The 25,325-nt window shown below is 52.2% G+C and overlaps 1 protein-coding gene across 11 annotated transcripts in view; it reads right to left on the bottom strand.

Annotated features, from left to right (window-relative positions):
• Positions 1–25,325, bottom strand: part of LOC133354480 (transcription factor 7-like 2) — a 169,251-nt gene that overhangs the window by 27,243 nt on the left and 116,683 nt on the right. For 10 of the 11 annotated variants that reach the window (XM_061571338.1, XM_061571339.1, XM_061571341.1 and 7 more), the window contains exon 5: positions 5,362–5,491. In XM_061571338.1, the coding sequence (XP_061427322.1) occupies positions 5,362–5,491 (130 nt within the window). The remainder of the gene's footprint in view (positions 1–5,361; positions 5,492–25,325) is intronic. The other variant, XM_061571340.1, reaches the window with a different exon arrangement.

Raw genomic sequence — 25,325 nt, 5'->3', positions numbered from 1 at the left:
CCTCTTCGACATCATTATCATCGTCATTATCAATTACCACTCGCGGACTGCATTTGCTAAATCCTAGCTCCCTCCTGCCAATTCTTCCCACCATCTGCGCCGAGTAAATCTCATCAAACGAGCCTTCCCCTTCTGGGCCACCGCGCTCGTCCAATTCACGACAAACGATATTCACGACGCATCTGGGGGTTTTAAGAAAACCGCGCCAGGTCCTCGCCACACGAGATTCGACTGCCGAGCGGGCAATGCCACGGCATCGCCATTGGGAGGATGAGAGCGTTGACGCGTGCGGGAGGCGAGGCTCGCCGAAGAACATTAGACTCCTTTTACGTTTTTCTTAGAAAGCCGTGAATGTGCGCGACCTCGCCGATTAATTTACGAGTACGAGTGCACGGGCATCAAATATCGGCCACGTCAAATAAATCATTGAGCGCCGACTAAAATCCCGACACAAAAAGGGGCTTAAATGCGAGGGAGCGGTTAATAAATCTCCCTCGAAACGAAGCGGCGATTTCAGCAGTGCCTTTCAAACCGCGGCCGACAGCGCAGTGATTTGGACTTCGGACAAGTTGCACGAGTCAACTGAAAGCATGTGCGTGCGTGGGTGCGTGGGTGCGTGCGTGGGTGTCGGTGTGGGTGCGTGGGTGCGTGGGTGGGTGCGTGGGTGCGTGGGTGGGTGCGTGGGTGGGTGCGTGGGTGGGTGCGTGGGTGCGTGGGTGCGTGCGTGCGTGGGTGGGTGCTGGCGTGGGTGCGTGGGTGGGTGCGTGGGTGCGTGCGTGGGTGCTGGCGTAGGTGCTGGCGTGGGTGCGTGCGTGGGTGCGTGCGTGGGTGCGTGCGTGGGTGCGTGCGTGGGTGCGTGCATGCTACGAACACCTCCTCCTAATGATAATTCCAATCAACAAATGATTCTCTGCGAGTGCAAATTGCCCGGCTAAACGGCTACGCTTAGGTGGACCATGTTAAAAGGAAGACATTCACCTCGGCCGGCAGGGCTCAAATAAAGAACGATTCTCCATTTCACCACGCCGTAAACATTGTACTAACGTCACGGAGCACATTATAACACAGGCGCGGAGCAAAACGAAAAACAGCGTGTGAAAAATATATATTATTATTATTATTCAGAAACGACCGATGACATTCGCCAGGTTCCACTCTATTTGCCAAGCGCCGTAGTTTTTTGAGAAGTGGGCGCTGGGCCAGACTAACCGGCTCGCGCGGGGTGGGGGGGTACAGCATGGGCGCGAGTGCGGGCGGAGGGGGGAGGAGAGAGTCTTGCTCTGAGTTTCCACAGGGTTTTTTTTCCTTCTTTTTTTCGCTCCAGCACCGTCCCGCGGAATAGAGCCGTACAATTAGTCGATGCCGCGCTCGCGGACCATGGGGGAGACGCTTTTTGTCCGCTCACAACGGTGCCAATTACGCGAGCTCGCAGACGGTTATGTTGGCTGGAACCCCAGCTGGGCTTCCCACTCATTTATTCCACGCACCTCTTCAAATGCGTCGGGCTACCTGCTCATGCCCGCCGCAATTCATCTCCACGTGTCTCTGTTCTTACATCTTCGCGTCCATTCATCTCTCCACGACTATTTTTTTTCATCTTCTTCACTTTTTTGTTATCACCCCCCTCCCCACCCCCGTTTCAGACGGTATTTTACTCGCTCGCGCAATTGTTTTTTTTTAAGACACATATATCCGCAATGTCAGACTTGCGATCGTTTTGACGACCCAGATGAGACCGGAGGACAGATTTGGAGCCTTTAACGCCCGCTGGCCTCTGCGTGGTCCATTGGGCGGTCCTTCCACCATCGGGTTGGGGTGGCCGCGGGGTCAAAGTTAATATAAATGAGACGTTGAGGTCGAATGGTGAAATTTGACTGCCGCCACGGTGCGCGCGAGACTACGGCGGGCAGACGCGTCTCTGCCCTTCGCAATGTTGGTCGCTTCGGTGACCTTGCCACGCAACGCTGGCTAAGGAGAGAAGAAAACACGAACGTCGTCTTGTCCGTCACGAGAAGAAGTTAACGCACACACGATAAGGGGCGGAGTGGTGGCACGGTGGTTAGCGCGCTGTGCTATGAACGCGGGAGGACGTTGTGTAAAGATTCCCAGGCCACAGCTAACACCAAGTAGTGAGCGATACCTGGACCGGTCCTGGGCATCCCCATGTACCAGCTTGTGCTGACCGGCATGGTGACGTATGATAAAACAACCGCCATGCCCAATATGGTGCAGCAAGGACTTTATCCAGCAGTGAAATCATAAAGTACTGTTTATTAATTGTTACTTATACTGGTACGCTGCAAGAAAATGCACTGCTTGTATGTGTTTGTATAAGTGATAAGCGGTTGTGGAGCCGTTAACGTGCTGCACTACAAACCTGGCAACCCGCATTCGATTCTCGCTCACGGCCTACACCAGTGACGATGATCTGAACCAGTCCTGGGCCCCTGCTAGGTCGACTCAGCCTAAAGTGAGAACCTGGTGCGATGTGTAAACATCTTCACTCGGGAGGCCAAGGCGCCCGGGCGTGGTGCTGGCCACCCGCCCCCTCTCGTGTGCCACGCTGGCCTTAATAGGTGCTCGCCAAACAGCACCTGCCCCCAACTGTCCGTTAAAGGCTGCACGGGGGTGGGGGATCTTTGCCTTTTGTCTATATATGCGCACGTGCACAATTGTATTTGGCGAATGGAGCACAAAGTCCACGTGGCTTTAGTGCCTTACCGTTGTGGTGGCACGTGGCCCGAATTGCCTCCTCTGGCCGTAAAAAAAACTAAAAGTGCTTCGCATTCCCCCAAGGCATCGGCCAATTGCCCCCACTGCCAGCTGACGCGCAAGCGCACGCTGCTAGGCCGGTCGCTCCACAATGTCGCCTTTGCTCACGCGCTGCTCGCTGGACTTTCTATCGGGGACCGACCGGTTCCGAGCCAGCGACTGAAGCGTTAGAAACGAATGCGAGAGTGTAAAATGAAACGAAACTAAAATTTCGCATTTTTTCGCAACGCTACGAGCGATGCGTTCTTGAGAGATTTGTTGTACTGATTTAATAGCTGTGTTGAACAACAACAACTATAGAAAACAGATGTTGTTCCGAGACAATGTAGTTTTGTTCGCTTCCTTCCCCGCGTGCTTCTGCGGTGATTGAATCCCGCGTGCCGAGTCGCTTCTAAGTCACGTCTGGAGGAGCAAGACGGGGGAGGGCAGGGCCGGTGGGAGGGGGGGGGCAGTGGAGAGTTTGGGAGGGGCGAGGTTTTGGAGGTAAACTGGGGTTGCGCTTGATTAACACAGAAATTCCGCCATGAGTTAAGCAGGTTTCAGACCGGGTAGCGCTTGGATGGATGACCGCCGTGCCTATGATAGGGTGTTATAGGCTGTGGCTGAGGGCCTACATTGTGGGCTGCAGAGGTAAGTGCAGCAAAATCCATTGTTCGACTTCACTTATCAGGACGCACTGCAATGGTGAAACACGCGTTTTAGAGTATTTGGCTGCTTTAAATGTCCACGTGATAAGCCACTTTGTTGAGCGACCATTTGTGGCCAGGTTGCTTCTGACACAGAGCTGTAATAGCTCCGTGGGGACCTTACCTGATAAAATAAATCTGGTTTATTTTCGTTTAACATCGATAAATCAACCACTGTTGACTTCCCAACAAAGTGTTGCTCATTGTATCGACCCCTGGAGGGATGATCGGCTGAGTCAACCGCCCCCGCCGGGGAGCCGGATTTTGAACTCGACCTTCTGATTGCGAGCCGTTCGCTGGACCACTGAGCCGCTTGGCGTAGACCTCGGTCTCCGCTGTTCCCACCCGCCAGGCCATGCAGACCGCACGCCAAGCGCTCGCGTTTACTCGTATTACCCCCCCTCCCCCCACCCCCGAGCAAGCGGTGCGCGTACACGTGCACATGGGCGCATTGGGACGTCTGCGAAAAATAACTTTATACATGAAGTTTTTGTTGGGTTAGATCACGTAAATATACATTTGTCGTTAAACCCGCCACCACCCGACACAGCCGATTAGTAAGGTTTGTCACGTGCACATGACCGTCTGTGTCAGGTGGTGGATGATATTGGTCGCGAAAGCCGACGTGTTAAAAAGAGCTTCACAGCTCAGCGAATCCCTCCGGTAGAAATAAATATTCCGATTCCGCATTCGCGCCCAACGTCTGCACGGCCGTTGTTTGTTCTCCAGCTCTGAGACAAAGGGGACGGCGGCGACGGCGCAAAGAAAACCGACGAACAAAAGGTGGCCGCAAAAACACAAACGGGAGGAAACCCAGGGCCCGTCCTCGTTGTTGGTGTCAAAGGGGGTGCAGGTCGTGACGAGGTTAGGCACACATCCCCCCCCCACCTCGTAAACAAAAGCTTTTCGGAGCATCAGCAGCAGTTGTTTTTTTTGCCGATGCTGCAAACCATCGGCCGGGTGCATCGCGATGCGGTGAGACGGGTCTAAAAGAAAGAAATTCCGCTGGACGTAGCCGACGACGCTACGACGGTTTATTGAATGACAATAGATTTTTATCGCCCGCGCCCAGCCAACATGAGCAGCTCCTTGTCCTCCCACGCGTCAGCCCACTACACCCCCCCCCCTCGCTCACGTGCTTACATTAAGAATTGATCAGCCAATCGCGTATCATCGCACCACAAAGCTCGGTGACGTCGGGCCGTGTTTACTGATGGAATGTACCACACGCCGTAAAACGCGATTTAAAAAATAAATGTCGATTCTTACACTCGCAATGAATGGAATTGCGTGCGCGAGATCCGATGACAGCGCTTTTAGTTAATTTGCGAGGTTTGAGATAAGTTGGTTTTACATGGGTTCACTTGACCCCTGCAGCCACTAAAGGTGCCGTACCCATTTCCAAATGGAACTCCATGACTGCCAAATCGTTCATAGTCATCAAATCATGAGGCGAAGGAGGGAGGTGGATCGTTTAAGAAAAATTTAAAGACAAAGTCAGACGTTTAAATTATTTCCCCGCTTGCACGAACACAGAGTAGTGCTCGCCTCCTCGTCACAGCACTGAGCCGTTGGTGCCAATTCCATATTCGTATGGCAAGGGCAAGTCTATGCATAGGACCCGCATTGAACACCAGGACATAAATGGCGAACACAAGTCAAGTGTATTTGTTTAACCCGGTTGGAACTCCAGAGATCATTGGGATTAAGTCTCATTGGCAAGGGCGCCCCTGGGCACGGCGAGCACGTGAGAGGGCGACGACGACGATGCTGGCAGCACGGACACTGGCGGCCGAGTTTGTGCACGGGCGTCACATGGGCCCTCGACCGACTCCCAACCGTGGCCTTCGCCGACCCCGCCCCGCCCCGCTTCTACGGCGTCGGCGGCGGGCGTTGAACTTACCGGTCTTGGGGTCCACCTCGGTAGGGATGGGTGGCGGCGTGCCCGGCACAAAGCGCTCCCCGCCATAGGTGAGGATGGGTGCCAGGGGGTGGACGTGGTGCGGAGATTGTACCACTGGAACCTTGTTGGACTACAGAGCAGACGCAGAGACACACGCACACAGAGGACACAGCCGAATTAGCGATCAAGTCACACACGGAACACATTTCTCACCCGCCCCCCCCCCGCCAGTGCCAATGACGTTACAAAGTCACCGTGCGCACTCATGAGACGATGGGCAATTGGCGGTGCTCATCTCTTGTCGGTGGAAATTCCACGTGCCGATGGTGGTGACCAGCATCTCCACAGTCTAATCATTGTTGCATTACTCACTAAAGAATGCTCGTTTTACAGATGGTGATCAACGTGATGGCCATGATAACGATGATGAGGAACGGAATAATAACAATGATCTATAATTGGGCCGAGTTCACCCCGGCATGGATTGAAATGCTTCACCTCCAACACGAACATGACGTATATGAACAGAGTTACACACCGAGTATACCGATGCTCAACGAATACTTTCTCGCGTGTATCTTGCACATGATAAACCCATTTCAAATCACACTTTCAGTTTGTTACAATGGCAGTTAATGTTATGCATCCGGTAAGACATTATCCTCCGCTCTAGTTCCGATTAAGGGTATCGCACTCTTTACCGATGTGCCACCTTGATTATGATTCCTGACAAAATACTGCAGGTTTCCATTTCACATTAATTATTCATCCCCTTATCAATTATTAATCAACCTTGTTATGCAGAAACACATTATTTATAAAGGACCGCAGAGCTATCATAGGCGTGACGGAGGCAGAGTGAGATTATTATTCTTCATTGGAATTGGTCTTCACTGAGCAGACGATGTATTCATTATTTCATCAGGACAGAGGGCCACAGGGCACCAATACACCCATCAGCTGACATCACAATCCCGCATCTATTGGGAAAGCATCGCAATGTTCATTACTGCGTGGGTGCTGCTAGGGATGGGCTATGAACTCGGCGACACAGGTTCGAGTGATCATCCAAACCGGTCCCGAGTCTCCCCTCTACCGATTCACGGTTTACATGTATATATGGAACTTGTTTCGCACCGTACGTAGTCGAGTGTGCTACTCGGAGGCGACGTCTGATGATTGACGTACGACAAACACACCGTCCGCAGGGAATGTAAACGGTGGGAGTGGACAAAGGCACAACATGCGGTTTCCTCTTTAGAAGCAGGCCTGACATCATCTTCCAGGGGCATTCTCTGACACAAGCCGGTGCGCGCTATTCGCTCGCGTCACACGCTGCCCTCCGTCCGCTGTACCCACTCTCCTATAAATGTATAGCAGCCAAATACTCCAAACGACCATCGATGCTAAATGTTGAGGGAAAAACCAGAGGACCCGGAAAAAAATCCACGCAACCAGGGGGAAAGAGACATGCAAACTCAAAATATACCGCAGGCGTGTCAGGTTCCGGATCGAACCCATGACTCTTGCATACCAGGTGAGGAAGTTAACATCTCACCACCGCGGCATCCCCGCTCCTGCCCCTGCCCACCCCCCCTATGTTCGTTCTACTCGAGGGTTGTCTCGTGCCCCTGGATCGGCACAGGGCTGCCCGGGCTGCGTAACCGCACAGCGAGCGCGAGAGCTGGATAGAGCGGCACGATTCCTGCGAGACACCTTCCAGGAGCGCCGGTTTGATGGATTCGCCGGCCAGATGCGCCCCTCCGCCTAAACGCCGGCCAAAAAAAATCCGCGGACGCTCAAAATTCTTCCATTAAAAAGTTGCGATTGCAGGTTGTTACTTTTGGCAGTGGGGGTGGTGGTGGAGGGAAATCAAACGACGTGCAAAAGACGCAATTAGAGGCGTGCAATTCGCGAATGAAACGATAATTCACTCGATCACTCTGAGCTCTCTCTCGCCGCCATCGTCGTCGTACTAAGCTCTGGCCGTTTCAATTAAAAACAAACTCTTCAGGCGGGGGAGACACGCAATCAAACAAGCTTTGTGACCCACGCCGTTTTTCTGTTAACTTTGCCAGTGTCAAATATCTTTTTTCTCTCTCCACCCTCCGAAGCAGGGGAGAAGCAAGCCGAAGTTGATCACAACACGACCGTTTGTTGACTTTGCTAGGAGAGAGGGGGGGGGGTGTAATCAGACTTGAGCCACTGATAAAATCTAACTCCCGTCCGGCCGCCACCACCGCCGCCACCACCGCCGTCGGGAGAGGAGGCTGGCGGCTTCGCACAACGCAGCGCGAACTTGAGACGAGCGCTGGGGGGAGGGGGGGGCAATGTTCGGGAGAGGTTCGCGGTCCGTAGACGGTCTCGACCAATCGGAACTCGAGAACCGCGACGTGGCCGTTCACGCGACCGCTTCTTTGTCTTCTTCGGGGTTCGTAGGTGGAGGGGGGGGGGGCGCCGGCGAGTGGCACAGCAGCACCTGCGTGGCGGACTCGTTCTGGCGAGCCACTGTGCCCCGTGAATAATCATCGCGGGGCACCGAGGGCGCCGCTACCGCCGCCGCCACCGCCACTCGCCGAGTTTGCGCAAAAATGACTCGTCGGGTTTCCGCGGAAAACAACGCGAAGGCGGAATAAGGGGGGGGGGGGGGGAGGATTGGGTCAGCCAGCCGCGCTGATCCACGCCGTGGGCTCGCGGAGCAAAGTGCCGATCTGCATGGCCGCTTGCGGCAGATTTGGCCAAACGAGTTGGAAGTAGTCGGGAAGGTAATGGATACGGCGAATGCATAGAAGTAGACGTAGAGCGTATCAGTGCAATTGCTAAAAGCATACAAAATCAGGTTTTCAGCGACGGTGGATAAAGTTGCTTTAGTAAGTAGCGCTTACAACGCTGTCAAGAGTAAGGTGAAGGAATACAATTGTCAATCCGCTGTTGGAAGAAGGCCTTGCCACAAATACCACTTCACCGCAGCCATGGCAGAGAATCAACTCCAATGTCGCTGCGCCCTTAGCACATTGCGCTACCACTGTGCAAGTTTTATGCAAGCATGCGGTGTTCGGGTAAATACAGTTAAAGTGTTCGTACCTAACAACTCAAGTATTTGGTACAGACTACGTACGTATGTTGAACTTCTTTTCGCACCGTACGCAGCCAACCATGCAAATCGGATACGCGGGGAAGGACAACAAACTAAACACAACAAGCAGTTCTAAATATGCAGCTTGTCAGCAACCAAAAAATATAAGAGCAGCGTCTTAAATTTTCACAAATATTAAAATGGGCAGCACGGGCAGAGGCGGGGGTAGCGATTTGGCAAGTGCTGGTTTACACCGCTGTCACCACCCACTGCTGCTCACATTTGGGCGCGTGTGTGTTGCACGTGGGTGAGGAGCGGTGGTGTAGCGGTTAGCGCGCGGTGCTATGAACCTGGCGACCCGGGTTCGATTTCCGCTCACGGTCAACACCGGTGACGATTATCTGAACCGGTCCTGGGCCTCCCCTCGATCGACTCAGCCTCAAATGAGTAACTGGTGCGGTGTGTAAACATCGCACACTAGGGAGACAAAGGCGGTTGGGCGTGGTGCTGCCCCAAAAATCTGTTAAGGCTATAGGGAGGGATCTGTGTAGGTGCGAGTTGTGTGCGTGTGCACATGTGTGCGTGTGTCAGGGGGAGAGGCCAGTCTTGCATGTCCCATGCCCGCTCGCCAACACACGCAATCCCCCCAGGGATGATATTTGCTGAAGCAGGCCATTGTTTTGCCGGAGTTACGGCCAAATTATCCCCGCAATTGACCCCGCAATTCTCCAACGCCACCCCGGGGGTAGATTTTTAAGTCGGCCTGCCCCTCACACACCGGGGCGGAACAGTAGCAGTGCGCAGTTACCTTTCATTGCTGGTTCAAGCAGAGTGCCGAGTGTTGCACTTGTGGCAGTTTTGTCCCAGAAGGGGGATCTTAGTAAACCCTAAAAACCAGCGCAGCTCTGAGAGCGCATTTGGCCCCTGGCAAGAGCTGAGCGAGGAACGAGGAGGCTAAGAAGTTGACGTTTTTTCAATAACACCCCCCCCCCAAACCTGCTTGTGGACTTTTCGAATGCTTGTGTTATGCGCTGTTAAAGATCACCCACATTTCCTGGATTATAACAACAAAAAAATCAGGCGCAAGAAACACTTTGTCGATATTTCAACCGTGCTATTCAAACAGCTGCCCAACATACTGGACATCTGTGAAAAAAAGCTTAATAGCTCATCGGATTTCCTCAGGCGAAATAAAGATTCTGATGATTAGAATCCGTTCACGGCCAACACACACTTTTTTACGGAATCCTGCGTCGTGAAAAAAACACGTGAATAAAACAAATCACGCGAATCCGCAAGCACGTATCACGTCTTCAGCGGTGGAGTTAGTGGGGCGAGGGGGGGTGGGGAGGGGGACGTCGGGGATTGCGGTTGGAAACCAGAGCCACGGGGAGCGCTCGGAGCGAGGCTTAGGGAAGGCATGAGTCAGAGGTCCGGGCCGGGGCTCATTCCCCGGGTGACAGAAACCCGACACGGAGCATGCCGGGCCGCGGCGGCCAGAGGGGCCGCAACAACCGCATGGCCCCCGCCGCCACCCTCCCTCCCCTCTGCATTTCCCTGCCGCTCCCCTCTCTGCCCCGCACCTCGTCACAGAACTCTTCCACAGCCAATTATTACCACCAGTAACATTTTTATATAATTGAGCGCGTTCGATGTTCACGCCGTCCGTATGGCGCACGGCCGTCGCGACGGCGATGCCACTGTGTGGGTATTCAGGCGCAAAGTCGCCGGGTAGCCTCCGATTATTATCAAGTGAAAGGATTATCAAGACAGCGAGTCTCTCTGACAAAGGGACACCCGTGGATCGATGCACGGGGAACACACGAGCGCCGGAGAACGAACGGGGTAAAGATTTGGCGCAAAGCAGAAAAATGTAATAAAAAGAAAGTTGCCCGAGGGAGGGTATGAAAAGAGCCAGGATGGTGGAGTGAGGGTGGTGAGGGGGGATAAAATAAAAATGAATGTTTTAACTCTCTCTGTTTTAACTACAAATGAAAAAATGAAAAGCTCGCTCCGCAACACAAACCCCCAGGACGTCAAAACCGGTGGACGTTTCATGGCTCCCTTCGCTCCCACCCACCGAGAACGGCAGGGGGTCCGGGGAGCAGAGATAGGGGGCGCAGGGAGAGAGAGGGGACAGAGAGGAGAGAGTCAGAAAGACACAGTAAGAGAGGACGTCAAAAAAATACTTGCGGCGTGCGGGAAGCAATTCCGCAATTATTCTGTCGGCTGTCACAGCAGCAGCATGGTGGAGAAAATAAAATAAACTCGCAGGGTGCGGGGGAGTAGTCAGGGGTAGGGGGGGGGCACGTGGGGATAATGCATTCGAACATTCATTTTTAACGGCGCGACCATCGCACCGCATTTATATTAATGGCTACTTTCCACGTCTTTTGAAGTCGGGGCACAGCGGCCGCTGCTGATCTCTGGACGAGCGGGGACATCGTCTAAGGGGCCTTCGCCACACTACTGCACCACACCAAATCTCGCCCGCACGTCACACCCTCGGCCACGCCACACCATCCCCCTCGCACGTGCCGCACCTCGCCACTCCACACCATCGCACCAAACCATCGTCTCCACCCGCACGCTGCCCCACGCTACCCCCCCCCCATCCCATCCCCCGGTGGCAGTGGTGGTAGAGACATAGCCGTCAGGCCACTTGCAGCACTAGTTGAAATTCACCCAGAGCGCAGGGAAGGAAATCGTCATATACGCGTTGACGCACCGATATATTTTTTTATCGTAAAGTTGGCGTCGTCTATCGGTGGATGACAAACTCCGCTGTTTGCACAAGCAATAAAAAACAAGCGTAAGGCCGAGATTACAAGTCGACTAACTTGTGCACAAGTGACATTTTGCAGATGGAAAATTGAGGGCATCCTCCGGTAGCGAGATGATAACTACCTCGTTTGGTATACAGGAGGTCGTGGGTTCGCTCCTGACCATGACGCCTGCTGTTTATTTGGAGTTTGCATGTTCTCTCCGTAGCCGCGTGGATTTTTCTCCAGGTCGTCCTGTTTTTCCCTCCACATTTAGAAACATGCGTTTAGAGTACTTGGCCACTATAAATGTTCACTTAATAATCCACTTTGTTTAGCCGTCATTTGTGGCCAGGTCGCGTCTGAAAAAGAGCCATATAGCTCAGTGGCCCTGACCGGGTAAAATAAAAAATAGTTTAATCGTTTAAATAGATTTTCTGCAAAGCAGTGATAATTCTCATTAGCGCATGAGGCCTTAAGTTTATACTCACAAGAACTACAGGTAAAATAACAAAAAATCTAAAGTGTATTCATGCTGTAGTAACAAATAGATACAGCCACTGATGGGAGACACCCCATGGGGCAGGCTGGCTGGTATTTGTAGGGGGGGGGGGCAGACTTGAAGTATGGTGGTCAAAGCTCGGACAAATGCACCCACCGATGATTTTATTTTGCCACTCGCGATGGAGCGGCGACCGAACGTGCGAGGTTCTCCCTGTTTTTTCCAACATCCACAGTTTGTGCCTCTCGAAAAAGTTTTTTTGAGCAAATTCAAAAGGAAGCAAGTGGAGGATTTGTTTTGATGCCCCATCGCGTAGTTCGTTGAGAACAAGGACGGCGTCGGCATCGTATCCGTGTGTGCCACAGGTCATCAGAGCGGAGAGAGTACGGAGGTGGTCATAAATTATTTCCCATCGCTGCGGCGGCAAGGAGGAAAGTTACCAAAGAAAGTTTGAAGGAATTCATTTTCCGCCAAACTCGGTGGGGGGGGGGAAATTCTCCTTAATATTTTTTTGTCACGGCCACTGTTAATATCTCGCCACGGTGGCGAGAGGTCGTGGGTTCCATCCTGACCCTGACGCCTGTATATTTGGATTTTGCATGTCCATCTCCCCTCCCTCCGTGGTCACGTGGATTTTTCTCCGGGTCCTCTGGTTTTCCCCTCCACATTTATAATCAACATGCCGCTATAAGTTTCCACGTGATAAGCCACTTCGTTGAGCTATCATTTGTGGCCAGGTCGCTTCTGGAAAAAGGACTCTACAGCTCAGCGGACCTTACGCGGTAAAAGAAAATAGTTGAGTTTTTTAAGGAAACCCATGACGCCCCCCACCCACTCTCTTTTGGGTTGGGGATTTTTTTTCTTCTCTCATTATTTAAACGCCGGAGCATGGGGCATCAATTTCGCATTTTCCCTGCGTGGGACTTTCTATGGCCGTTTCCTGTCGGGGAATGACGACGCGGGGGCGACCATTTCGAGGGCCCTCATTTTGGAAATAAAATAAAATACAAAACACATGCGAGGGCCTGCCGGGGGTAGGGGGGGGCATGGGGGGGGGGGGGGAGTGGGGTCGCGTCGCACAGCGACGACGCCGGCGTGGAGGAATTTCGTTCTGCGCAATTTGTAAACGACGACGAAAACCCACTCCACCCACTCCGTAACCGTATCTCTAAGTGGGGCTCCTCGCGCGTGTCCCGTTTCCCCATCACGTGTTACTTATTTACCATTGTTACGGAAATGTGGCAAGGAATGAGTGGCTACTTTGTGTGAACAGATTTGAAACTGACGTATGTACGTTTGGCTTAGCGCGCGCCTAAGCCCGCCCCCCCCCCCCGGCTTATGACACACACACACATGCATTAATTCAGTTGTTTGGTAAACTCCACTATTTGCACTTGTCAACAGGCAGTTCCACAAATCATGCGGCCTCACAGTTGAATTTTAAATCATCCACGTCATACATATGGAGAGTAATTCTGACGGTAAAACCCATATTTTCAGAAATGTATTTATTTATGCAACAAGTCAACGGTTTGACACGTACGACTAACAGAGCGTCAAACTCTCCTGGCCAATCGGCCGACAGGATCGTTGTGGGCAGCGGTGTTGCTGCTGCCCTTGCTGCTACCGCCGATGGGAGTGGCGTACATCTCTCAGCTCTCTGCCAAACGGGGCAGCCGTGACGACCGCTTGACACGAGGTCACGACCAAGTGGGTTGACCCGCACGGAAACACAAATAAATTACACAGAAAACCCCGAGCTGATGTTGCTTACCCCATGCCACATGTGTCGAGCTGCGCAGGGCCCGACTTGACATTCCTCGCCATCCCGGTCGCGCTGCTGCAGCCGCCCACTCCGCGCGGAGCTCCTCGCGTCCACGGCAGGAAATTACATTTCTGCCGCTTTGCTTTTCTTTTATTTATATATTTTGTCATCGCGACCTGACCTCTGACCCCCACCCCCGCCCCGCACGCTCGCGTTTCTACGCAAGCCGCGGTCGCTCCGCTCGCGGGTGACGGGCGAACGTTTTCGTTCCCCCCGCCCCCCAGCATGCGTCGGGAGAGTCAATGAGCCCATTAACTCGCGCGGGGGGGGGGGGGGATGCCGTCACTCGCACCGGCGCTAACAAGCGTTTGTCCCGGCTTGCACGCACTACACACACGTAGGACGTAGCGACTTCTTAATACACGCGATGTGGGTCTGTAAACTCACACCCCGGGTCTGGGCCATTTAATTAAACGTTTGTAACACTACGGAGTTATTGTCATTCAAGCCCGCGCTCTACACACGAAGATGCCCCGTATAGCCGTAACAGACTGTCGGGGCAAGTGATCTTGGCGAGCATCTATGAAGAGGGGGTTGGTGGCGGGTGGCTAGCACCACACCAGCCGCCTTTGTCTTCCTAGGGGCGTTGTTGACACATAGCACCAGGTATTCATTTCAGAACAAGTCAATCTAGGTGAGGCCCTGGACCGGTGCAAATATTCGCAGTGGTGGTGGCCGTGAGCGGGAAGTGGGAGTGTAGCGCCACTACCAGTTCACATATACCCACAAGGAGATTCGAGCAGGGTACGGTTGAATACATGTGATATGGGCATGCAACGATTCGATGCGAAGGTTGCCGGATGAATTGTGGCATTGCACAATCGCGATAGATGCTGCTAGCTTGCAGCCCGTCGAAATGACAACGGCTGTCACAGAAGCTTGGAGTTACAGTTTGCGTCAATTTTCTTTTGGTGCAAGGTCTTTGTTTAATGCAGGAGTGTTCCTGGCAGTGACTGCAGCGGCAAGCGGACAAGCGTTCTAGCAGCACAAATGTGCGAGATGGTGGTAGGATATCCGAGGCCTTCATCCAGCAGTGGATAGAGCCATCATGGCTGGTGACGACGAAGATGTGTACACATTACCGTATGCATTGGAGAGAATACCGCAAGCAAATTCCCCTCGTGTGATTTTTCCATTATTCATCATACGCCAATAACGTGGAACAATTATTTCTATTTGCCACATTATTTATTTGTGCTGTATCATTAATTTTACGTCCCTTGTTTAAACACAACGTTTCAGGCTTCCAACAAACACAATTTCCTGGAGAGCAGCTGTGCGGAGGAAAAAACCTCAACCCCCCCCCCCCCCCCCCCCAGTAATCGCAGCCGCGTCACAGCCAGAGAGAGAGGAGAGCTCGCGCTCGCTCCAAAGTTTGTGCCCGTTGGGCGAGGTTTAAAAATATCACGCAGCATATCTGCATTTGAAGGGCATTTTCCTGGGCACAAAGGTTGGCATTATTCTCTTCTCGAGCAAGAGAGAAGCGAGTGGAGGCACAGAGAGGGGAGAGCGAGTGGGCGCACTCCAAACAAACGGACGTTGTTCCTGCCGCTCCTATTGAGGAGACATGACCTCTGACCCCGACATGGGAGAGCAAGGGAATCAGCTGACCCTGGGCACCCTGCCGCCACCCCCCCCCCCCCCCATTCTAACGCTGCTAGCACAATTGCCCCCCCCCCAACCACCTTTCTAGCCGCACAACGACTCCCGTGGCAGAGGCACACGCCCGTTAGCCATGAGCCAGCGCAGCTCGGACGTAGGGTTGGTGGTTCGTGCACACACCTAACAAGAATCGATACACGTCCAGGCTTCCCAGGTGTCTGGACGTGTATCCATTCTTGGCGCTCCCAACGTGTGCGCGCGTAGAACTGTGAGTGCGATGACTGGCGATTTACGATTCATGCAAATGCATTTCGAACGCATCTGTACCAGACAGAAATTGATTAATTTATCAAGTGAACCACCGTGGGCATGAATCAATGTGTGCCTTACAGTACAGAAAGTAGGTTGTATGGGTTGCAAAGCTGAGATTATTCCGCGCTAAACAAAAACTGTTGCAACGACTTCTGGCAGCAACGGACAACGGGTAATGGGGCCTTGCACCACTAGGCTTTGGTAACCTTACACAGAGGCGGCCGTGCAACATGACCTGCCTCATCCTTCACCTCGTATTTTGAACGGGCGGTTTTTTATTATTATAATAATTGCTACAGGACTCGTCCTTGGCTCCTGTAACTCCAAATCTCCTTGAGCACAGCCAGATTTTCATGAAGATCCCCGCCATCGCGCTTCGCATTCACCCTCGCTTTCCGACCGGTCTTTTTTTTTTTTAAACTATTAATTCTCCAGGACACGACGCCCTTGTTGCCCATCGGCCCAGACGCTTCCAGAAAACACGACCCCCCCACCACCCCCGGCTTGCACGATCGGCCCGACTGACGACGACGGAAAATTTGCGTGACGAGCGGCGCGGCGACAAAAGCGCGAACAGGTGGCGGTGGCAGCTTTACCTTCGACGCAAGTGGCATCCGCATGCGTTTCGCGTCATCAATTACCGCCCCCCCTTCCCCCGCGTATTTTAGATTTGCAGCTCGTTCCGGCTCAAGGTCTCCCCACACGATGGATGGAGTTTACCAAGAAACTTGGCGCGTCACTCGACTTATTATATATACCGACAACACGCACGTCCGTGCCGCTGTGGGTGTTCCGTGTCACCGTGTCGTTCGTCAGTCGCTCGTCAGTCGCCCCCCCCGTCTGCATGCATCTCTTCCCTTATCCGTCCCCGGCCAATCTGAGCAAACAGAGGCTGCCGTGACCCGAGACCACAAAATATCCCCTGGGATCATCCCCCCCCCCCCCCCACCATCTAGCACCCCGCCCCCTCCCCCCCTCGAGGTCATAGATGCAAAAGGTCGAGGCCCAAGCGGCGCACGATTGAAGGCCTCCCCTCCCTCCCCTTCCCTGTCATCATAGAAGAACTACAGTTACTCAGCAGTGGCAGTAACCACCACTGGGCAGTATTAATCACACTCAGCAGAGAGATCCACAACTGCATTGGCGCGAGCCGCAGTGGGATTTTTTTTAATAAGACACCACGGAAGCCGCGATCGAACATCTCGCTCGTTACCGGCTGCATTAAAACGATCGACGTCTCGCGAAAAAAATTGATAACCGCGCGGTGACGGAGGCGCAGAGTTTTCGAGGCACAGGGAGGCGGTGGCCACCGCGGTGGCTACCGTCACAACAACGTTACTCCCCTCACTCCTCCCATCTCCTCGTGGAGAAATAAGTAATATTGCAATCCCCCCCCCACACTCGACACAAGCTGAGGCACCCCCCCCCCCCCGTGTACGCGAGCCACGCGCCCGCTTCATTGAGCCATGCCGCAGAAATATATGCCATAAATATTTAACGCTGGACATTATAAATATGAATGGAGGTGTGCGACAAAAAATAAAATCAGTTGCTGACCTTTTCAGCACATAGTTGGATTATAGGAGATCGGTCTATGAAAAGGTGACTATATTTTTTTCAAATAGCTGTCGCCTCCGCAAAAAGGACAATCATCAAAGCCAAGGTATATCTTATTTTTCAGACCAAGATTGTTTTTTTTTTGCGAGCATTGGCAAATTGCTATTTTGTTCGCCCGAATGCGTGATTGGAATTTCTGCCGTGTGCTCATGCGTCGCATGCATTCCTAATGTTGAGTGTCTCTCTGCCGAGTTCCACTTTTAACGTTGGCGAAGCGCGGCTGATGAGCGAGATGAGATGATCCAGCCTGACCTTTGTGAAACATCCTCCCCCGAATGTGCCGGATCTCATCGCATGCGTTGTAAGCCAAGGACAGAGCTGTGGAGCCTGGCTTAGAACTTGGGATGGGAGATTGCCTGTGACACCCCAGGTGTCTTAGAACCGGGCTGCACGCTTGGCCAGAAGATGTCCGGACAGTAACAGATGGTTAAACCTGCGCATTCTCTCCGGGTACTACAATTTAGATTTTTCCCCCACGGGTCAAATACTAGAACACAACACAATGGAGGAGTCTCATGAAAAAGATGGGGTCTTAAGATGCACCCCCAAGGCTTTCCTAGATAAAGGCCATTATTATTCCTCTTACACTATGTTCAGAGAGAAATGCACTAACCACTACCACCACCCACCACCCCAAACAATAAACGATTACCAAACGTAGTCAATGATTGGCGTGTGTTTTCACCGCAAGTTAGCATGGGTTCATTAAAAAAAACACCCTCGTTTCCTTGACACCCTGGGTAGCAGTTGTCATTTGGATCTATTGATTCCACCTCCATCACTCCCCATGCACGTTCCCGTAGCCCGAGAGTAATAATTAGTGTCAATGTTTACAGTTTAGTTAGCACTCGGTCAGCGTTGAAAAACTTATTCCAATGTTTCAAAAGCCACCTTATTGACAACAGACCAAAGGCACACAACGATAATCCCGTTCAGCGGTACAGGTTTTATGTAAAGACTGTTAGCAAGCACCTATTAAGGCCAGCAGCAGGGCGCATGGACAACGGCAGCAGGTGGGAATGGCTAACTCACCTGCCCATTTATCTTCCCAAATCTAGTACTGACAGTCTGCACGCACACACACACATTTATTGTAATAGTTTAAAAAAATCGCAATTAATTACAATTGCCATGGGCCTAATTTAGTTATTGTATGTCAGGGGGAGGGGGGGGGAGCCAACATTGGGGCCTGTGCGCCAAAGAGACCCACTACAACTGCAGGCCACAGGAAGTGCTGCTCACTCAACATCCACCACCATTGGTCAGGAGCAGAGAGGCCGTCCCCAAACAACCAATCACAACGCGGACATGTCATCGTTAATTACGTCAGAGATTCCCCCCCCCCCTGCCCAAAAGGCCCGACCTGCTGCAGTGTTTTTCTCTCGGGGAGATTGGGGGTTTGAGAGAATTTAAATAAATAAACATAGATTACCGCATATCTGTTCGGAGCGGTGGGACGGGATGGGGAATGAGTCTTGGGGGCTGCTTTCTGTAAGTCCATTCATCTGCGATTGCCAGACACCCTACAGGGCTCATCAGCTGAAGCAACTAAAGTATTCCCAAACATGTGGCTTGCCTCCGCGGAAGGACATCAATCGTTGGCTTTGTGCGAAAGGAACACGGAAGGCTTTGTCCCTGGGAAAAATCAAGAGCGGCTTTACCACAATATATAATTTCTTTATTTCTTTCTTTAGCTCCAGGAGCTACACCGCTGCAGCCGTGGGGCATTAACACGCGGTGGTTCCCTGCCTGTCGGCGGTGTTTACTGCAGAGCGGATTTCTGGTGGCTGGCAGTGAAGCGCAGTCTATTTCGAGGGGGGGGGGGTGCTCGCACGTGGAAAGAGTCGCAGCGCCGTGTTAACGACGAGATGAGAGCAGAGACGACGACCAGGTAAGGCCCACTGAGCTATGTAGCTCTTTTTTGGAAGCGACCAGACCACAAATGATAGCTCAACGAAGTGGCTTATCGCGTGGAAATGTGTATAGCAGCCAAATACTCTAAACGTGTGTTCATTCTAAATGTGGATGGAGAAGCCGGAAGATCCGAAGAACAATCTACACGACCACGGGGAGAAAAAAACACGTGAACTACAAATATACAGCAGTCATCAAGGTCAGGGGGGATCGATCCCACGACCTCCTGTATACCAGGCGAGGGAGTTAACATCTTCTAGGCACCGTTAACTCTCCCGCAGAGGTTCCTGCTGCGAGTCACGGCCGCGGCGGTGACGGTGGAACGTGGTCCGTGCGGCGATACGGAGGCGCCGCACTAGAGGGTGCTGTTAAAACCCTGCTGCTGCTCAGCGCGCCGGGGCCAGTCGGACGACGAAGAAGGATTGGAAACTTTTTTGTTTCGTTGAGAGCTCGCCACATGTCCGGGGGCTTACCGCTGCTGCGCAGCACCGTGACGCCAGGGTTCTGTCCCAGGAAATTGGTTAAAGCTCGCGGTGAACTCTTGCATCGCACAGAGCATCGATTTAATTAAAACGCCCTCATTATGTACACAAATGCGGTTCGCCTAAAACGAGTTTAAAGCAGCGATGATTAATTATCATTCTCACGAGCCATGAGCCATGATGGTGGTGGCGGTGGAGGGAATGACAGAACCGATTTTAGACATCACTTGGTACTGACGTTAGCAGGTGATCAAAGTCCGAGTTGGCAGCTCAGCACGCCAATCACTGCACCACCGCGCTCCTCAGCATTTACGACAGACGAATATGATTTATAAAACACCACACAGCGCTCCAATGCGCTGTTGCGTCATTCAGGGCGACGTCCGACGTTTCAATCCACGTGCCGGGAGCTACTTGGGAAACCGACGGCAACTCTCAGGACGCGGCGTGTGGGGGGTCAAACTGTGGTCGTTGTGGCAAACCACACACGTGGCGCGGCCCGCAAGAGTGGAGCCACACAAGCACGGGAGTGAAACTCCTACGCAGGAGTGAAACTCCGAGTCCGCCTTTGAACAGTCGCTCACGATGACTCGGCAAGGCCGCTAAGAGTTTCATTGTCGCTGCTTCTCATCCTCCTGTCAACGTCACAACGATCACCACCACCATCATCATCATCGTCATTATCTCTGTTATTCATTTTGCAGATGTTGGGTCACTGTTGGGGGGGGGGGGGGGGCGTACGAGTTACACGCAGACGCGACTGCCCCTGCTGCCAAGAAATTAACAAAATGTTGTTGAATCCAGTCACTTCCTCTGCAGATTTATTTAAGCACAACAGTCACGAGGAGGGGAGGGGGAGGGCGGTGAGAAGAGGGGTGACTGGGGTGGGGAGCACTTGGTGAAGAGTGCAAGGAAGGAGGGGGAAGGGGAGGTTAGAGTGATGTGGAGGGTAGATTGAGGCAGGAAGAGTCAAAAGAAACCCACGAGAATTCTTTACTCCACATGCAAGAAACACCTCTGAGAATTCCCATTCTACCCAACACAAAAAGGTGGGTGGGGGGGGAGCGACGACAACTCCACAACATCGGTGGGTTCGGGGAACTTTCAGACGGACGTCCCAAACACGAGAGGCATGTTGGAAGAACTCGCATTCGCCATCTCCCAAGTTGTGACCCAGTCATTTCGTTTCCCTGCTTTGTTTGCCGAGGGTGGGGGGGAGGGCAGCGCTGTTATTTCTAAAGATTCACCGTATAAAAGTGAGCTCAGTGGGGAAGTCAATATTTATTATTTATATATTTTAAATCCTACTCCGCCTCCTCCTCCTCCTCCAAGTCCCCAATTCTGCAAATGAAATTAAAATTCACATCTGGGTTTCCCATTGGCCCGAGTGAGCTATCCAAACAGCAGGCAGGTGAAATAACACGGCGAGGTAACTCGCACCCGTCTCACGAGACACGGTCGCAGAGTCACGCAAGGCCCAGCGCAAGGCCCCTGCTGCACACACTCGCGTACACAAATTGGTTACGTGCTCGCAAACGCAGACACGCGCAGGCGTGCGTGCGTGCGTGCGTGCGTACGTGAGAGCGCACACGTGATGGGGACAAGGACGAGTGTGCGCATGCACACGCATGCACGCACGTACACGTAGGTAGGTGCGAATGATACACACGCATGTACACGTAGGTAGGTGCGAATGATACACACGCATGTACACGTAGGTAGGTGAGAATGATACACACGCATGTACACGTAGGTAGGTGAGAATGATACACACGCATGTACACGTAGGTAGGTGAGAATGATACACACGCACGTACACGTAGGTAGGTGAGAATGATACACACGCACGTACACGCGAACGCAGAGACGCACACGAGTGCACAACCTGGCATCTGCTCCAGTCGCGCTCTTTGCATGTCGATGCGAATTTCGTAAACCCATCACTCGCTCCGCGCGGGTAGCAACCTCGCTCCAGAGAGCAACAGAGCAAGCGAGCAACCTCGCTCTTCACGGAGAGCAACCTTGCTCTAGAGAGAGCAACCTGGCTCCACGCGGAGAGCAACCTGCATCGTGCTCGGAACACGTGTGGACACTCAAGGAGCCAGTCCTGACAGCGGTCAGGGCATCATTGCTCACACTAGCTTGGAAACTCGAGTAGGTGGCACATGTATGTATGCAGGGCCGGATTAAGATTTTGTAGGTCCCTGGGCTACAGGTACTGTGAGGGCCCCAGTAATTCATATTCTTGGTTCTTCGGTAAAGTCACGTAGGTAGAACATTAAAATAAATAAATAAATGTTTAATAAAAGCAAAAAACCCACGACGTTTGGATCGCAACACAAGCGGTCTTCATCAGGTGGAGAGAAAAGTGGGGGCAAGCCTCCAAATGCAGCTGCTTATAAGGGCTCCAAAGTGAGTGCCCCACACGGGCGGGGCAGCCAATGCTGCTGTCGGAGTAGATAGAGGTGGAGCTGAAGGCGAGGGACGCAGTCCAAGTGTGTTAGACGAGGGAGGGAGGGGGTAGAGACAGGGGGAGAAAGAGGGGGTGGGGCAGAGATGGGGGGGGGGGGGGTTAGAGATGGGAGGGGGGGGAATTGCAGCTCTCTACACACATCCACACTGCTGACGGTGGAGGTTGACAAGAAAACTAAAATTCAAGTCATGACCCAAAGTGGTTGATGATATCTTTCCAATGATTGCGGAGTTTAAAAAATTGTGCCTGTGTCTGTATATATGGATGGCTTCGTGAACGAATCTTTGTTGATAGCCAGTCGGCTTGCAAAGTACCATCGTCTTAGAGAAATACATTTCATGTGAGCCAGCTGCATTCAAATAATGATCAGCTATGGCAGAAGTATTGGTCCTGCCGTGTTTGAGATCTGCCTTATGTTCACGAACACGGTCCGAGACATGTTGTTTAGTTTACCCAATGTAACTGCTGCCGCAGATACAGCTTAGTTTGTAGACGCAGAGATATTGCATGCTTGTGTTGCGATCGAAATGTCGTGGGTTTTTTGCTTTTATTTAAAATGTATTTTATTTTTTATTTTCTATCTATGTGACTACTGAAAGAACCAAGAATATGAATTCCTGCAGTCACGAAAGTTAAGTCAAAATGCCCCCAGTAATAGTTTCAAAAGGAAAACAAAATTAAAGAAAAAGAAAATGTATTTATACAAGTCTAACAACAAATACAATTCAGCATTCACAAATTAAATTACTTTTCACTTCATCTCTGGAGGCCCCTCCAGCTGGCGGAGAGAGGCCCCTGGGCTGCAGCTCCTAAAGCCCCCACGCCTTGACCCGGCCCTGTACGTACGTATGCTGAACTCCTTTCACACCGTACGTAGCCAACCACGCGAATCGGAGGTGATGACGCGCCACAGCCAAATCGAGAAGGATACTGGATGCGGTGTGCTGGGCGCAAACATTTTTTTTTCTTCCCCCCGTTTTACCGACCCAGAGAGACCTGGCTGAAAACTAAGCCCTGCTTACGGTTACCGGGAGCAACAGGAGGGTTACAACGCGGCATTACATTACGCGACGCAGTTCATACTTTTAATATCATGTGCAACTTTTCATTTTAAAAACCTCTCTCAAAGCTCTACTTATTGCTGCGGTAATTGGAAGCCAAGCTAAAAAAAAGCGTTATCGGCGCTGCAATTAACGAACATTGCCTCCCTCTTGCGAGGGAAACGGTGCACAGAGGTCACGCCCGTAGCTGCGGCGTCGCACCGCGACCGCTGAAATGCCGATCGCTAATTTTACTGACGTGTGGATTTGACTGTAAAAATAACCATGCCCTGCGACTCGGGTCCAGTCAGAGAACGCGTGACACACTTCCCTAACCGACTGTCAGCCCCCCTCAGTAACTTAAAAAAAAAAAATCGCACCCGTTCCCCTCCGTGAAAAAAAAAAATGTATCGTCCGGCCATATTCCCACAAGCGTAGAAACTTGACAATGTCCTTTATTTACCCAGGAAAGTTTTGCCGAGTCTGCAGACTTTTTTTTTTCAGGGCGGTCCTACATTGCGATGTTTGGTCAATTCCATTGCGGAAAAAAAACTGGATGAACTAGAAAAAAAGTCCCACCATGCATGCGAGGACAGATACACTCCGCACAGATGGAAACAATCCTCTCGCTGTACTGTCATCTTATCGGCCGCCTCATGAACATCTCCGTAACAATGAATCCAACGCACGCTAAACTGAAAATTTAACTAAACTATTTTTATTTTACAAGGAAAGGCCCACTGAGCTCTACAGCTATTTTTCAGAAGCAACCTGGCCACATATCATAACTCAACGAAGTTGGCTTATCCCGTGTATATTTATAGCAGCCAAATACTCTAAACGCGCTGTTTCTAAACCTGGAGGTAAAAACCGGAAGACCCGAAGAAAATTCACGCGACCACAGGGAGAACACGCAAACTCCAAATATACAACAGGCGTCAGGGTCGGGATCAAACTCACGGGGACTCCTGTGTACCAGGCGAGGCAGTTAACATCACGGCGCAAACACCGTCTCCCCCAGCCCACACCGCAACCGCGAAGTAAATAAAACCTCTAAACGCAAATTAGCTCTTTAACCGAACCCAATTCGTCACCCGTCTAAAAAAAACCCATCAGCACTTGCACACAGACTGAGGGTGACCTACTGCACACGGGCAGGGGTTTGTTAGTTTAACGACCTAAGTTTAGAGGCGACGACTTGATTTTCGAGACATGTGTGCGCGTTTCGTCTGATGGCACGCACGTATCCTTACTCGAGCGGGTTTTTCACTTCCAAACGGCAACGCAGCGTTATGCGAGCCACTTGAGCCTTCCCGGCTGGGGAGGATCAGGTGGCGGGGGCTGCATTACGAATCGGGTGGTGGCATGAAACGACGGACATTCCTCATCGTGCTATTTCGAGCCCCGCCGTGCAGCCACCCCCCACCCAAAAACACAGCGAAGAAGAGCCCCCCCCCCCATTCACAAGTTTGTCGCAATGACTCGCAAGGAGCCTGCAGGAGACAAAGGCACGATTCGGTGGAAAAAAAAATCATTCGCGCATGACAGCCCAACGCGAACACCGCCATACCACAGGTTTAAAAGCCGCGATGGGTAGGCGTGTGTCGTGGCAGGTCAGCGATACTGGCTGGCGACACAGCCAACCGCGGTGATTACTCACGATATGCGTCGAGATGCGGCGACGCGACGCGCATTGATGTTGTCAATCGCGCTGATAATGAGCGTCACGCAAGGCGCAATACCTCGTGTGCAAGTGGGCCGGGTGGCTCACGGGTCAGAAGCGCCAAGCCGGCGAGTGATGAGGAACCTGAAATATTGATGAACTCCTGGGACTCGGTCTCAAAATCTCGACGTGCGATGTGCGTCGCCAGTGCCACGACGGACACGTGGAGGCTTGGTCGGCATGAGGCTCGCACCATAAAATATTCACACCGCCGTGTGTATGCGTAGTTTTATAGACCTGTCGAATCACTTTACCCTTGAATAGTGAACGCTACTTTGACGACGTGTATTCTTTTTAGCTGTGCTCAGCGGTTGAATTGTAAAGGTCCCGGTCGGAAACCGATCGGTCCTGCAGGCCATGTCCACTGCCGTCGTTTTCCTCTGCGGAAACATCCTCGTAGAATGGGAACCCGTCCCTGGGGGGGGAGTGCCAGTATTAGTGTTTGGTGTCCCGGAAAGTGCCGTGGGGCACGCCGTATACCGTCGTACAGCGGCACGTTTCCGCCGTCCATGCGGACTCGCACGCCGGCACGCCGAGATGTCAGCAAGGAGATTTTTCACAATTTTGGCAAATCGCTGGTTGTTATCATCAGCGAAACGTCACACTCGAATTCTAAGCATTGAGGGTTTACTCTCC

The sequence above is a fragment of the Lethenteron reissneri genome, chromosome 47 (genome assembly GCF_015708825.2).
Source record: "Lethenteron reissneri isolate LAM-NWPU_2019-01 chromosome 47, ASM1570882v1, whole genome shotgun sequence".
Classification (NCBI taxonomy): Eukaryota; Metazoa; Chordata; class Hyperoartia; order Petromyzontiformes; family Petromyzontidae; genus Lethenteron; species Lethenteron reissneri.
This window is presented reverse-complemented; position numbering and strand designations above follow the sequence as displayed.